General features: G+C 55.4%; 1 protein-coding gene across 1 annotated transcript; it reads right to left on the reverse strand.

Moving 5' to 3' along the window:
- Nucleotides 1–5,865: 5,865 nt before the first annotated feature.
- ARSI (arylsulfatase family member I) lies at nt 5,866–8,551 on the reverse strand (the record flags this gene model as incomplete). The annotated part of the gene is made up of 2 exons (XM_080626886.1): nt 5,866–7,270; nt 8,232–8,551. 2 exons carry the CDS (start codon nt 8,549–8,551, stop codon nt 5,866–5,868), a joined length of 1,725 nt encoding a protein of 574 aa, XP_080483012.1.
- Nucleotides 8,552–14,512: the final 5,961 nt, after the last annotated feature.

Below are 14,512 nucleotides of genomic sequence, written 5' to 3' on the forward strand. Positions count from 1 at the left end.
GCTGGGGGGTGCTGGGGGTCTCATGGTGGGATAGGAGCAAGGTCTGCCCTCATCCTCATCAGGATTTTTGCTGCTGCTTGAGGAGACACAAAAAGGGAAATGAAAGTGGAGTGATGAGGGCCAAGACCTTAGGGAGAGGTTTCCCTTTGAGCCCACCTTGCTGCCAGCACCCACTGGGGATCCAGCACCTTCTCCTCCATCTACGCCACCCCATGCAGTTTCCCACCTCTGAGCCCCCCCGAAGAGATTTCTTCTAAGCTATTGCCCTGTTTCTGGATGATTTTACAGCAGGAGGAGCTACCACAACCCCAAAAGAAGGGGCTCCCACTACCGGCTGGGAGGGCATTGCCTTTGGCAGCTGAAATGGATTGAGTTCCCTTTCATGCCGCCATGGAAGGGTTAAAAGGAAAAGAAAAGGCTCTAACCAGACAAAAATAGGAAGAAATCTTTGAGAGGAGATAGAGAAGGAGGAGCAGAGAGAGGGAGAGAAGAAAGGAGGTGGAAGTGGAGGAGGACAGCAAGTGGCGGAGTGAGGAAGAAGAGGGGGAGGAGGAGAAAGGTCTAATGGCTTTTCCATTAATTGCACCATTACCCACCTTCATCCGCACCTTGCATCCCCACATCCAGCCTCCCGCTCCTGCATGGCCCAGCTGGAGGGGGACCCTGGTGCCAAGGACACAATTCCCACTGCATGGACAGGGCATGGGGCTATATTCCCTAAGGGCCAATGGACTCCAGACCCATATGGCCTTGCCACTGCATGGGCAGAGCACACCGGCCACCATGGGTGATGTACATGTGCAATCTGTGCCCTGGGGATGTGGTGGTACCCGAAACACCACCCTGCCATGCCCGTCTCCTACCCATCCTGCTCCCACATGAAGGGGGATTCATTCATCCCACACAGAACCGTGCTGGGAGGCAGGGGGCTGCCGTGGGAGCTGCTGCAGCCATATGGATGCTCATGGAATGTTCTCCTCCTCCAGCTTTACGCTGCCAACCCCTATCAGCCCCTTGGAGCCAAAGGATTAGAGGAAGAGCCCCCACACCAGCCTCACGGATGCCGGGGGCAGCTCACCCCGCCTCGCTCCTGCCTCTGCTGTCATACATGTGCCCATGGGTGCTGCAATGTGACCTGCCCCCTTTTCCCGCGCCACCCGGGGGCTGATACATGTGTTCAACCCCACATACATGATCCCACAGTCAGGAGGATGGATCTGGCCCTTCCTTCCCTCCAGAGCTCCCTCTGCACCCCAACACCCTCACAGGGGGCAGGGAGGATGCCAAAGCTCTCCATGAGGACCCTGCCTCCCTGCCCAGGTTTCTCCTGCCTGGCACAGACATGGCTTTCTAGGAAAGGTTTCTCCCTTCCCGCACTCTGCTCATTTTTCCCCCTTTTCCTCTGCTTTTCTCCCTCCTGAGGGTGAGGGGGTGTCAGGCTCCTGGGTGCTCAACACGCTCTGCTCTGCCGGTGATGCACTTCCCAAGCGGGAACCGCTGTGCGGCTCCGCTCCCGGGTGCTTGGAGAACACCAAGGGGAGCAGAGCTCCGGACGGGATTGTCCCGCTCGGGCTGGGGGCTCTCCCACCCGCTCCCAGCGGAGGGCAGCAGTTCCAGCCCCTTCCCAGAAGCCCTAGGATCTGTTTTGGATGTCTCCCTTTGGCCGATGCCTCTGTTCCCGGCCAGCCCAAGATGTGCTCCTGCAGGGCCCTGGAGAGCCAAGCTGCCGTGCTCGGGTCTGGCCGCCTGATGGAGACCTTCATCCCCATCAGCTCCTCTCCATCACTGGGCTGCCTCTCCAGGGATGCCGCCTGCTCTCCCAAATATCCCCACACACAGTGGGTTCTGCAGCCCAGGATGGGCACCTGAGGTCTGATGCTAAACCCCAAATGCACTGGATGAGCTCAGGGAGGACCAAGTGTGTCCCTGGGGGGCTGCAGCAGGTCCCCCTCCTCCCAGGACTCTTCATGGGCCTCCAGGAGCTTGCAGCAGTTCCTTGCATGCAAAACCAGTGGAGCTGCCAATTACATATTGCAGACATCCCAGAATTACTGGGACAGTTTCACACACAAGCTGGGGTCTGGGGGATGCTCAGTTGCTGTCCTATGGGAAGCTGAATTTGGGGTTATTTTTAGATAAAGATTATAAATACCATGGTAAGAAGAGTTGATTTACATTGAGGGTTGCGTCTGCAGACTGGCCCTGTCCCTGCGGGTCCCAGAGCTCACTCCTGCAGCCACAGGAAACTGCTTTGGGCTGGGACAGGGTGTCCCCAAGGCCACCTTCTCCCCAACACCAGGGTCCATGGGCAGGGATCCTCCTGCAGACATGGCCATGGATACTTGGGGACCCCCAGCAGGAGCCACTCGGCTCCCTGGAGCTGGCTTTGGGTGGGGAGAAACCTCTGCAAAGCCTCTCGTCCTCAGACACCTGGAAGGAGAAAGGATGCGACTGCCTGGTATGAGGTACAGCCCCTGGTCCAGAGCAGCCTCTCCCCAGCACGAGGTGCCCAGGGTGCCCTGACACCCTCCCACCATGGCGTTTTGGTAAGATGCCCATCCCCTTTCCACCTACTGGGCTTCTTTCCTTTCCTAAGTGGAAGACGCCTGTGGGCTGTAAAGGTACCTCCAATCCTGCCTGATCCATCCTACCCCCATCCTCATCCTTACCCTATCCCCATCGCCATCCCATTCCAACTCCATCCCACCTGCATCCCCATCCCATCCCAACTCTATCCCACCTGCGTCCCTATCCCATCCCAACTCCATCCCACCTGCATCCCGATTCCATCCCATCCTACCCCCATCTTCATCCTCATCTCTTGTCATCATCTTATGCCCCTCCATTCCACCCCACTCTCACCTCCTCTCAGCCCACTGGCCCCAGATGCATCCCCCTGCCCCATCATCTCTGCAGGGCCCCATCCTGCACCCAGCTCCTGCCGGAGTTTGGGACAGCCTTGGGTTTGCACTGCTCTTTGACAGGTGGTTGGGAAGGAGGGGTGTGCTCAGCCTGTCTGTGCAAACACATCTCCACCACCCGAGCATCTCACCAGCTGCATTAACCCCTTGGCAGCCAGAGTGCACAGGCACTGCCAAGGGGCTTCAACTGTGTGAAAACACAGGATTTGGGCATAATCTTCATTCTTTCCTGCAGAGACCATTAATGAGCAGTGGTGGGATGGGGAACCCGAGCAACAGCCAATGTTCAGATACGGGACTGGAAACAGAGGTGAAGGACAACTGCTGTCCTTGGGCTGGAGGCTCTGCACTTTCCGAGCATCCAGAGATGCTCCTGCTGACTTTTCCTCGTTGTTTTCAGGGACTGAGACTTTCCTTCGACTGTTTCTTTTTGTAAAAACCCATAATGCAACTTTTTTTTAATTAAAACAAAAGAACACAGACCCAATGCTATGGCCAGGCTGTGAGCCTGGCACCAGCCCAGCAACTGGAAATGAAGCAAGACCAGACCAACCTTGTCGTGGGGATATTAGTAAAAGTGAAGGGAGAAAAATCGAACGTGTTTTCATGGAAATTTCCATTTTTGAAGAAAAAAAAAAAAAAAAAGAAGGACTAAACTTGGATGTATTTATATAAATATGGAAATGAAAGCTGTTTCCCAAGCCTTGTACCCGCCCCATGGCCAGCCCCGCTCTCCCCCTCCCTTTGGCATCAGTTCTCCCTTTGCAGCGCCTTGTTCCGGAGCCCCCAGCAGCCATCACCCCTTGCCCAGCTCCAGCTCAGCCTGCAGCAGTCTCCTTTTCTTCAGCAAAGCATTGCTTTATATTCAGCAATTGGTTGGCTTTGCCAGTGGGCACACTGATGGAGCGCATCCCATGGGAGCGGGCTGGATGGTTGAGGTAGTTTGGGGATGTGCAGCATCCTCCCGGGCTCACCTCTGATGGGGTGATGCTGCAGGGAGCGGTCTCCATGGAGCAGTGTGCTAAGGCAGCCAGGGATGGAGAAGGGGCTGATGGAGGTGCTGAGTTCCCCTCTGAAACCTGTCCTTAGGGATGCAGGGGACCAACGGGATGGCATGGTGATGGGCGTGCATGGAGCAGCTGGGACCGGTGCACACACCGCCATGCTCCAGCTTCTCAAACTCCTTCTCATCTCTACAACAAGAGGTCTCCTCTATTCTGCCTTGCTGTCAGCTTTCTCTTTTTTTTCTCTTTGTTTCTATAGAAAATCCCAATTCCCCCAAATAATCCAAGCTAAGAGTAAGAAAGGGGGAAAAAAATACAAATGTGTCATTGCATTCTCTTCCCATCCCCGTCCCTCTCTCTCACACACAGGGCTTGAAAGCACACTGAAAGGTATTCAGCGTGCACGCTGCCAATTGTCACATCTTTCAATGACAGATTTTAAATGAATGTTATTTTGCAAGGGAGAGAGAAAGAAGGGGGGGGGGGGTAAAAAAGAGGGGAAAAAAATAAAAAAGAAAGCCCACACTGCTCATCCAAGAGCTGACAAGTCCTAACGGGCCTCATTTTCCAGAGACAAAAATAACTATTTTCAAAATTCACAGCAGGGCCTTCGCCTACACACGCTGCACCAAGAGAAACCTGTGGGGAGAAATGTAAAACACATTGTGTAAATGGAAATGCACCATGCATCCCAAGTGCTTTTCGAGCTATTTACCCTCTTTCATCCTCGCCAGCTTCTCCTCCGAGCACACGTACGCATGCGCGGGGGGGCTCGGCGCTGGTCTGGAGCTGCCGCAGGGGCTGGCTCCCCATGGCAGGGGGGTGATGATGGGGAGGTGTTTCCCCGTTCAGTGCTGGTGCTGATGGGAGAGTGGTGCCCATCTGCAGGGAGGGGATGTGGTGTGGTGCTGGCAGGCAAGAGCTGTCCCTGTCCCCCTTCATGGCTTTGAGGTCCTGCAGCTAAAGAGCAGCACATCAGCCTCTGCAGAGACCTTCTTGAGATGCTCCCTCTGCTTCAAGTTCAGCAGTGGGGATATGGGGATGGAGCTAACCCCAGCACTGGGAAGCGGTAGTTGGATGGGTGGATGTGTAGGATGGATGGGGAGGAACATGGGTGCCTACAGCCATGCACATGGTGATGGTAGAGCCTGTGGATGGAAGAGTCTGCTGCGTGGCTGATCTATATGAAATCCACCAGAACTTGGGACAAACCTGCTTCCCAAATGTGGAGCCATGGGGAACCATGTGTCCTCTAAGAGCATCCAACCACATCTGCATGGGCTGTAGTTCCTCACTGGGGCTGCTCCTGGTCCCCCAAGCCAGTGGAGGGGAAAAGGCATGGTTCCTGTAGCAGCAAGGCTGAGTCCAGCCATTGCAGTCTCAAGTCTGATGTCCATGGTCAAGAATCCATCCTTCCACAAAGAAGTATAACAGGAAAACACTATGGTCTTGGGTTTGGGGGAGGCTCTAGAGCAAGAGCAAATGTAGCAGCTGCCTGGAAGCAGGCAGAGTCAGGAGCATGGATATACAGGGACAAGACGAGGGACAACCTGCAGGCAGAGCCACCCCAGGGTCTCATGCTTCCTCCTGCCACTGCAATGGTCAACATTAAAGCTTTTGCAATTGCCTGCAGAGTCCTTGAGAAAAGGGTCTCTGTCTTCGAAAGGGGTTGTGCATGGGCCAGCCCAGCTCAGCAGACTTGCACTACATCACCAAGCACCACAACTGAGCCCACATCACCCTTCCTTGCCCACCAGGACCACCTCCCTGCTGCCACCGGTCCAGCCAGAGAGGTGAAGTGTTTTGAGGTGAACCCTGGAGTAAGGAAAAGACTGTTGTCCATCTCCACATCTGTCCCTCTCCCTTGCTCCCACATCATGGCACTGCCATCCACAGCTCCAGCCTTGCCAGGCTGGGTCAAGTGCTGGGGGAGTCGCCCATCAGATGCGGTTGGACATGAGCCTGGTGTTCAGCTTGCGGAAGAAAGAGCGCAGCTTGCAGATCTTGCACTTCTTCTTCTTCTTGTTCCTGCTTTTCAGGGGCTCCCCACCACCTTCCCACTCGTCCCCATCATCCTCGCTGGCCCAGGGTCCCCAGACACCACCGTTGAAGTCCGGGTGTGCTCGGGGGTTCTCCGCAGGATACCGCACAGGGATGGCCGTCCGGTTGTAGTGCACCAACCTCATCAGGAGGGTCCTGACCACGTCTGGGCGCTGGTCTGAGAGGTCGTAGCGCTCATAGGGGTCAGCGGTGATGTTGAAGAGCCACATGGACTTTCTCAGACCATTGGTGAGACGCTCCAGGTTCCACCAGCTCCCTGGGAAGTTGGTCAGGGTCTGTGGGGGGATCCAGTCGCTGTATCCTGGGTCACCAGTGAGGAGCTTCCACTCCCCAACCCGGATGGAGGCCTGTACGGCCGTGTTCCAGATGCCAAATCCATCCTCCAAGGAGCCATACTTGGCGTGGTTGTACAGGGGGTCAATGTTGTGCAGGATTTCTGTTCGTGGTGATTCCTTGCCTTCACTGATGGCAGGCCACACGTTGTAGCCGTCCAAGCCTGGCACGTTGCTCAGGTTGCCCCTGGCCAGGCTGACCAGAGTCGGGTACCAGTCTGTGATGTGAACCAGCGCCCAGCTGGTCCGGCGCTTGCGCTTGATCAGGGGACTGTGGACAAAGCCAATGCCACGAACTCCTCCTTCCCAGTACGTCCCTTTGCGGCCCCGTAGCGGCCAGTTGCTTCCCCCGGAGAAGGTCTGCCCACCATTGTCAGTGGAGAACACAATCACACTATTGTCATAATAGCCATACTTCTTGAGGGCCCAAGTGATGTTCTTCACTGCCTCATCCATGCACGTCACCATGGCAGCGTACTTGCGGCGGGCAACATTGCCCATGGAGCGGTAGCGGTAGATGTACTCCTTGGGTGACTGCAGAGGCGTGTGGACCGCTTGGAAGGCCACGTAGATGAAGATGGGCTCCTTGGGGCTGTGGGATGCCAGGATCTTGCTGACACGCTGGGCATAGAGGAAGGTGGAGTATTTCCCACTCTGGTCCCAAGCCACGTCCTCCCCTTCGTGCAGGTCATAGCCACAGACGCCCGGTCCATCACAGTTGTCATAGGTGTAATAGTCCACATTGCCCGTCAGGGAGCCCAGGAAGGTGTCGAAGCCCCGGCGGGTGGGCAGGCACTCCTTCTTGTAGAAGCCAAGGTGCCACTTGCCCACCATGTGTGTGGAGTAGCCGGCTTCCTGCAGCTTCTGTGGCAGGGTGACCTGGTCGAGGGGCAGGCAGTTGGGCTGCCGAGGGCGGATGATGGAGTGCTGCAGCCCTGTGTGGATCTGGTACCTGCCAGGGAAGAGCCAGGAGGAATCAGTGGCAACAGGGAGCAGCGCTGGGTGGGAATGAGATGGCATTTTATGTGCTAGAGACCCCAAATGTATAATACAGATCTCCATGTCACCCAACACAGCCACATGGAGAGAGCTCCACACCAGAGACCTGGAGCTCCTCATCCATCCAATAACACTAAAAGCAGATGCAAAAACAAGAGAGGGGCTGAGCAGACATCTCAAAAGCACACTGGGCTGCTCCACCAGGATGCCACCAGCAGTTATCCCTGCTGCTGCCTGCCCATGGAGAGTGGCTGGGCTCTGTCAGGGTTGGGCAGCACAAGCAAGAGTTGTGTGGCAATCCCTGTGGGTTTGCACTGCCATATCCATAGGCACCTCCTATGGTGAGTGTTGACCTCCCAGGGCTGCTCCAGGGTAAGCCCCTTCTGTCCTAGGAGGCAGAACATCCCAGGATAAGGGGAGATTTGACTGTGCACTATGGGAGAGGGCGATGGACCAGCAACCAGCAGGCTCTGGATAATGCAGCACTGAACACACAAGTGGGAAAACTACAGTCCAAGGGACTCACAGATGCAGGGGAGAATGATCCTTCAACCCCACAGCCCAGCAGCAAATCCCCAAGGGCCAGTGTGACAGCAGTATGGGACAGCCTGGGGACACAGCTCCTTGCCTGGTACTGCAGGATTTCATGGCCAGAGACCACCTTTACCCAAAGTGACATCCTCGACCCAATAGCATCTGCATTTTTGGCCTTGCCATGTGCTACTATCTCCCACGAGAAAATCAGCTGTTTACTCGTGAAGCCTTCTAAGGAAAGCCAGCAAGATGCCTTTCTCTGGAGGTTCTCCATCATCTGCCAATACATGGGGCCGTCTGCCTAGCAGTGAGCTGGGGTTAAGCCCTTCAGAGCTAAGGAAGGGACAGGAGGAGGGACACAAGTGGGGTGTGAGCCTTACCTGCCGGTTATGAGCTGGCTCCGGGAAGGGGTGCAGATGGGCTGGATGTAGTAGTTCTCCAGCTTAACCCCCTCAGCCGCCAGCCTGTCCAGCGTTGGTGTCTGGATATCAGAGCCGTGGTACCCAACGTCGTGATAGCCCTGGTCATCGGTCAGAATGAAGATGATGTGGGGTGGCCTGGAAAAGGTGGGGGGCAGCACTTTCTCCATGGGGTCTGTGGCCACGTCGGCCACCAAACTGGGCTTCATCCAGTCCCAGGATAAATAGCCAAAGCTGAGCAGGCTGACGAGCGAGAAGCCCGTGAGGGCATAGACGGCCATCCTGGAGCACGCCTGCGAAGGAAGCTACTGCCCCGGCATCGTCTGGGAGCCACAGAAACAGGAGTTACCCCGGTCCTCCAGGGGAGCCCCCCAAGTTATGGGATGATCCCCGCACCCCCTGCAGCCAGTTTTGCGGGAGCAGCTCCCATGAAGGCACACTCTGGAGCACACAAAGAGCTTTAATCCGCCGGGGCTGGGTTGCCTTCAGTCAAAAGAAAATAACCCTCGCGCCGCTCCAATCAAACCCATCTGTGCGGCAGGACGGGCTCCTCGCCGTGATCCCCAAGCATCCTGAGTGCTGCAAACACTTCCTGCCCGCCTGGCGTTCACTCGCTGCTGTTACTGCTTTATGAAGGACCCCATTAAAACCTTGCTGGAGGAAGTAGCTGGCGTCTCCTCTGCTATCCCGACACGATGTGATGATCCTTTCCTTTCAACTCCTGCGGAAGAGGGTGCTAAAGTTCAAGCCCAGGGGTGCCGAGCGCTCCTCCGAGCTCTCCCAGGGAAGGAAAGCCATCCCACTCCTTTTCCCAACCTCCGCTGCAAAGCACTGAGTCCCAACATCTGTCTGGGACGTGGGCTAAGCCGCCAGGTTTATGGGGAGCCGCAAGCTCGGCCCCTCCCAGCTCAGCAGCTCCAGGAAAAAGCTGGGAAGCTCCCGAGCGTGCAGGGTCCTAATGGTGGTGTTCCCTGAGCCACCGGCACTGCCCTCCCTGCTTGCCCTGAGACGTGTGACCATGGCCCGGGTGGGATGCTCAGCCCAAGCCCCGCAGCATCCAGACAGGACTGGGAAGGGCTGTGCCCGTGGGGGGATTGCAGGGGCCAGAATCATCAAACAAATAAATCGAATCCCCATCCAAATAAATCCTGGGCAAAGGGAAGCTGCTAAAACTTGTTGGGACACTTCCAGTGTTGAATAAATCCACCCAGGGGCATGCAGAGCACTACAGAGTGGGATGGGTGCTGCTGCACCCATTTTCCAAATGGGGAAACTGAGGCAGAGAGGGCCCGTTTATACTGGCCGTGGCCCCAGCCAGCCAGGGGCAGGGTTTGGTGTGCACTAGGTCCCTCTGCCAATGCAGGGCACTGCCCTGAGCCTGGGGGCTCAGACGCACAGGATGGGGAGCAGGGGGACAGGAGGCAGTGATGAGTGGCTGTGTTCTGCTCCTTCCCTGCTGGCAGCAGCCCCGGCTCACTGGAAGGAGCGCGGCAGGGCTGGGTTGGGCCTTTCAGTGAGGTCTGATTAATCCCTGGGGCTTCATCACTCATTTCTTCCGCCTGCTTCTCTTCTCCCTTCCCCTCGCTCCTTCCCACCACTCGCCTGCCTCCCTCACGTCTCCCTCTTCTCCCCTGACAGTGTTAAACAGTTCCCTCCTCTTGGCAAAATCTGGACCTTACTGAAGGGGAACAGAGGTAGTTTGGGATCCCCAGCTCCTGGGTCCTGTTATTCCTCCATGGTTCCCAATGGGTCCCTGCAACTGAGGGAGACCTCTCCATGCCTCCCTTCAAGGGGCTGTAGGGCTCCCTGAGCATCCCAGTCTGTGGCCCCACACCTCGGCGCAGAGGCAGAGTTATCACCATGGTTTATAATCACAGCTCTTTCCAAATAAATAAATAATAGTCAGTTTGGGTGAATAGCACAGATTAGAGAGGAAACTGGAGATGTCAGGGCTGAGATGAGGCAGCAAAAGTGTGTTCGAAGCAGCACAGACCACAGATGACCTGTGTCTTGTTTGGCACAGGAAGGGAGGTGCAAGATGGGGGCAGCAGAAAGGATTCTCTGGACGCAGAAGTGGGGCTGGAGCCCACCTCAAGGAGAAAGAGCAGAGCTGAGCACCTCCTGGGTTCTGGATCTGTGTGGAAATCCTTGTTGGGTCCAAGCTGGCCCCAGGTCTGGGAGCAAAGAGCAGAGTTAACTCAGCTCAGGGCTTTCCCAAGGGCCAAAGCATGAATCAATAGTGAGTTTGGTGGCACTGACCCTGCTCTGAAGGTTTGGGGCAGCCAGCTGTGTCCCAGCACACAGATACCTCCCAGGAAGGAGATGATGGGTTCTCCTCCAAGGCATGATAAGAAGGTGAAAAGCAGCAAACGGTACACGGAATTGCTCTCGATCCCAGGAACAATGGGGTGCAATGGGACTCTCAAACAGCACCCCTGAAATCATCTGGTGGGGAGGCAGGAGGTGTCAGGGAAGAGGAGGAGGAGGAAGAGGAAGAAGTGACAACCCTTTCCTGGGTCAGGATGATTCAAGCCAGCTGCACGGCTGTTCCATGGGTGATTAATGCATCACAAGGTCTAGGGATGGAAAAAGGCCTGCAGCCTCCCTCCCCACTGCTCTTAATTCCGGGCAATCACTCGTCCAGCCTTGCTCAAAGATGTCTCATGAGCCAGGAGCTTCCTTGGAGAGCTCCAGCACGTTGCACAACAAGGAGGTTTCCCCTGGCAGCCAGCCTGGCCGTGGATGCTGAGCCAGCAGGCAGACCCTGCCTGCTTCAGTCCTGCATCTGCCCAGGCAAGGACAGCCCCGCTCCTCCCCATACATCAGCTGCTGACACAGAAGGCACTGAACCTCGCTCCCAGCCTGACCCATGGTGGTTTTATGGTTCAAGGGGATGGGGAGCCCCATATGGGGAGATGGGTGCTGGTTACAGACCCAACAGTGGCTCTGTGGGCAGAGCATCACCCATCGCACCCCAACTAAGCTTCCCCATCCCACAGCATCACCCATCGCACCCCAGCCGAGCTTCCCCATCCCACAGCATCACCCACTGCACCCCAACTGAGCTTCCCCATCCCACAGCATCACCCACTGCACCCCAGCTGAGCTTCCCCATCCCACAGCATCACCCACTGCACCCCAGCTGAGCTTCCCCATCCCACAGCATCACCCACTGCACCCCAGCTGAGCTTCCCCATCCCACAGCATCACCCACTGCACCCCAGCTGAGCTTCCCCATCTCACAGCGTCACCCACTGCACCCCAACCTAGCACTTCCACATACCCGCAGACCCTTCCCAGCTGGAAGCAAACCCCCCATTCCAAGAAATCACACAGCAGATGGGATAAACCCATCAGCCAAAGCCCAAAATGCCCTTTTGAAGCATTTCAACCTGGTGACATGACCTACAAAGCAGCAAACCCTGACCAGTGCCTGGTCCCTGCGTGTCCCTGCAGCTGGCAGAGCTCCCCGCATTCGCACAGCTGGTTCTTTAACCAAATATTTGAATATTCCCTTTTTTTATTTCATTAATTTCATGTGGCCTGGGGCAAGAACGAAAACAAACACAGCCCTTCCTGCTTGTTTCTCCCCACTGCCCCCCGGCTCCGGCCGCACTTGTGTTTTGGCTCCGGGAGCACTCGCTCCAAGCGGGGTTATGCAAACAGGCTCCACATATTTCTCAGCGCCTGCGATGTGCCAGGAGGCCACACAGCAAAGTTTCAAACCGAGCTTCAAATCTTCTACTTTTTTTTTCCCTTATTTCCCCCCTTTTCTTTATTTTTTAACCCTTCCAGGGGCTGGAGCCCCTTGAGCCCTCAATGCTGCCTTTCTCTCTCCATCAATGAGGCATTATGGCAGGGGAATTATTGAAAGCAGAACTCCCAGGCTTTACAATGGGAGCTCTGTGCAAGGCAAATATTGCACAATCTGTTTGCACGGTGCCCTTCCCCCTCACGCTTTGGCCTCAGGCCCGTCGAAATGGACCTTAAAAATAAGAAATATGAAAGGGTTTTAATAAGTCCCCTCTCTCCTTCTTCAGAGCAAGACATTTGACCTAACGGGGCATTGGGGAGCCAAGCCTGCCTCGAGAAAACACAGCGCGTCGCTCTCTCCTCTCAGATGTTTAAGGGTTTCCGCTCTCCCCGGCCAACGTGTGATGCGTTTACCTTTTTATTGGCACGATGAAAGAGCCCAGGCAAGTCTGGAAAAGAAGGGAGCAGTCCCAGGAATGGTGAGAGCGTGTTATTTTGTCTAGAAGGTGGGGAAGAAAGGCTCAGAGGAGGGAGCAGCAAGGAGATGCATAGGGAAGGAAGGAGGCTCGAGGCATCGATGGTCCCAAGCTGGAGGTGAACGTCTCTCCATTGACTTTGGGAGCCTCCAAGAGGTCCCACTCTTCATGCCCTTGGACTAGGGACGGATCATGGTTCTATCCTGGTCTTCTCCCTGCCATGAGCACTCTGCTCCCCTGATGTCTTATCCTCCAAGGATATACCCTTGGGATCATCTCCCCTCCCTTGTGCACAGTGGGCAAGCAGCATTTCTGCCAGGCAGTGCCAGGACCTGTTTCCTCCCTGGCATCCCCTAAAAATCCCATTTTCCCACTCCAGGACCACATTTTCCTCACCCCGAGCCCAGCACCTCCCTGCCTCCAGCCACAATGGGCCCTGTGGGTAGAAGCTGATTCTCTAGCAGCAACCGCTGTGGCAAGACCTCAACTAGATTACAGGGATGGGGCTTGGACTGGGGGAACTCAGAGGTTTCTGAACACACCATCATTCTCTCTGTGGAAGCTGGAGCCAAGGGAGGAGAAAAGAGCAAATGTGCATCAGTTCCTGCTTATGCAACCCTCATGATCATTAAAGGAATGAGGAGCACTGCAGCAGCAGCAGCCATGGCATTGGATGCCAAAGCCCCTGGGTAGCACGTTATGGGGGCAGAGAGGAGAGCATGAGCCATGGCTCAGACAAGGGCTCCGCAGCACTGCTGGTTGTTGCTCTTGGAGCCAAACAGCCTCTTTTTTTTGATACCCTGCCCGTATTTCATTGCCATTTGCGCAGTTGAAAATAATCATCATCATCAAAATGCACTTAGAAGCCGTAGCACAGTATTAGAGTCTTTTCTAATGTAAACCATAGCCCCTAACAACACATGTTGGGCTTGGCGAGGCTTTGTTCCCAATCAAAACACTGCAGCTCGCCTTCCTCCTCTCCCGGTCTCCCAGCACAAGTGAAATATGAAATAAAATCCCTAAATTAGAGCAGTTTGGCTCTTTAGTTAAGGAATTTTTCTTCCAGTTTTGGTCACTGAGGATACATCTCAATGATTCTGCAAATTCTCCCATGGAACGGCTTCAGCGTCTTGCTGCTCGTGTTTGGTTTTCCTCCTTCCCCTTCAATCAGGAGACTTCAGTCCATCAGCTCCCCTTCCTCCATCTGATATTCCTCTCCTTGCTGTTCCCCACTTCCCGGGAAACTGCAGCTCGCCGCCTTCTCCTCTCCTCTCTCTAACGACTGGCGTGCTTGCTTTGAAGAGCTGGAAAGGAGCCCATGGGTTTGGCACCGCTCCTTTCTTCCCATGCCTTATGGCAAGCTTTCCACATCGCCTGGGTGCTCTCCCTCCTCATCCTGCTCCCCCTTCCCAAGCCCAAAATCCACACCCCTGGAATCAAGGCACATCCCGCTGCAGCTTCCCAGCAAGCCCTGCAGCTCGCGTGATGGATGGAGAATTCCCGGTTGATGTGAATCAGGGATGCGTTGGGACATGGATCCCCAATGGATGTGGGGAGAATATAGGGGAAGCAACCTGAGCCTGGCTTTGCAAGCAGGACAGGCTGGAGGTGACGAACCTGCCTGTGTGATAGAGATGGAAAGCTAGAGAGCACACTGGGCAGGTGGGTTTGCGCTGGTCCCATCGGGCCCTCATGGCTAAGGATCCTGATATTGCTCTGTCCCCAACACACATCTCTTCCAGAAGGACTGACCTTTGCTAAGGTCCCCTGGCCTCAATGGACTGGCTCTCTCTGAAGCAGAGGAGAAGGTCCCAAGACAGCGGAAGGAAGGATTTAAGCATTTAGCATAGCTGGTTTCTGGCAGCGATGCTCTGTGACCCTAACATCGGCTTCCCCAGCTTATTGATTTTGGACTCCCCACCTTCATTCCTGACACAATTTATTATGGGATACACAGAAACTCCTCAATACTCAAAGCATGCAAGATGCTGGCATCTCCTCCAGCTTTGCCTG

This window comes from Psittacula echo, assembly GCF_963264785.1.
Source record: "Psittacula echo genome assembly, chromosome: 11".
NCBI classification, from domain to species: Eukaryota; Metazoa; Chordata; class Aves; order Psittaciformes; family Psittacidae; genus Psittacula; species Psittacula echo.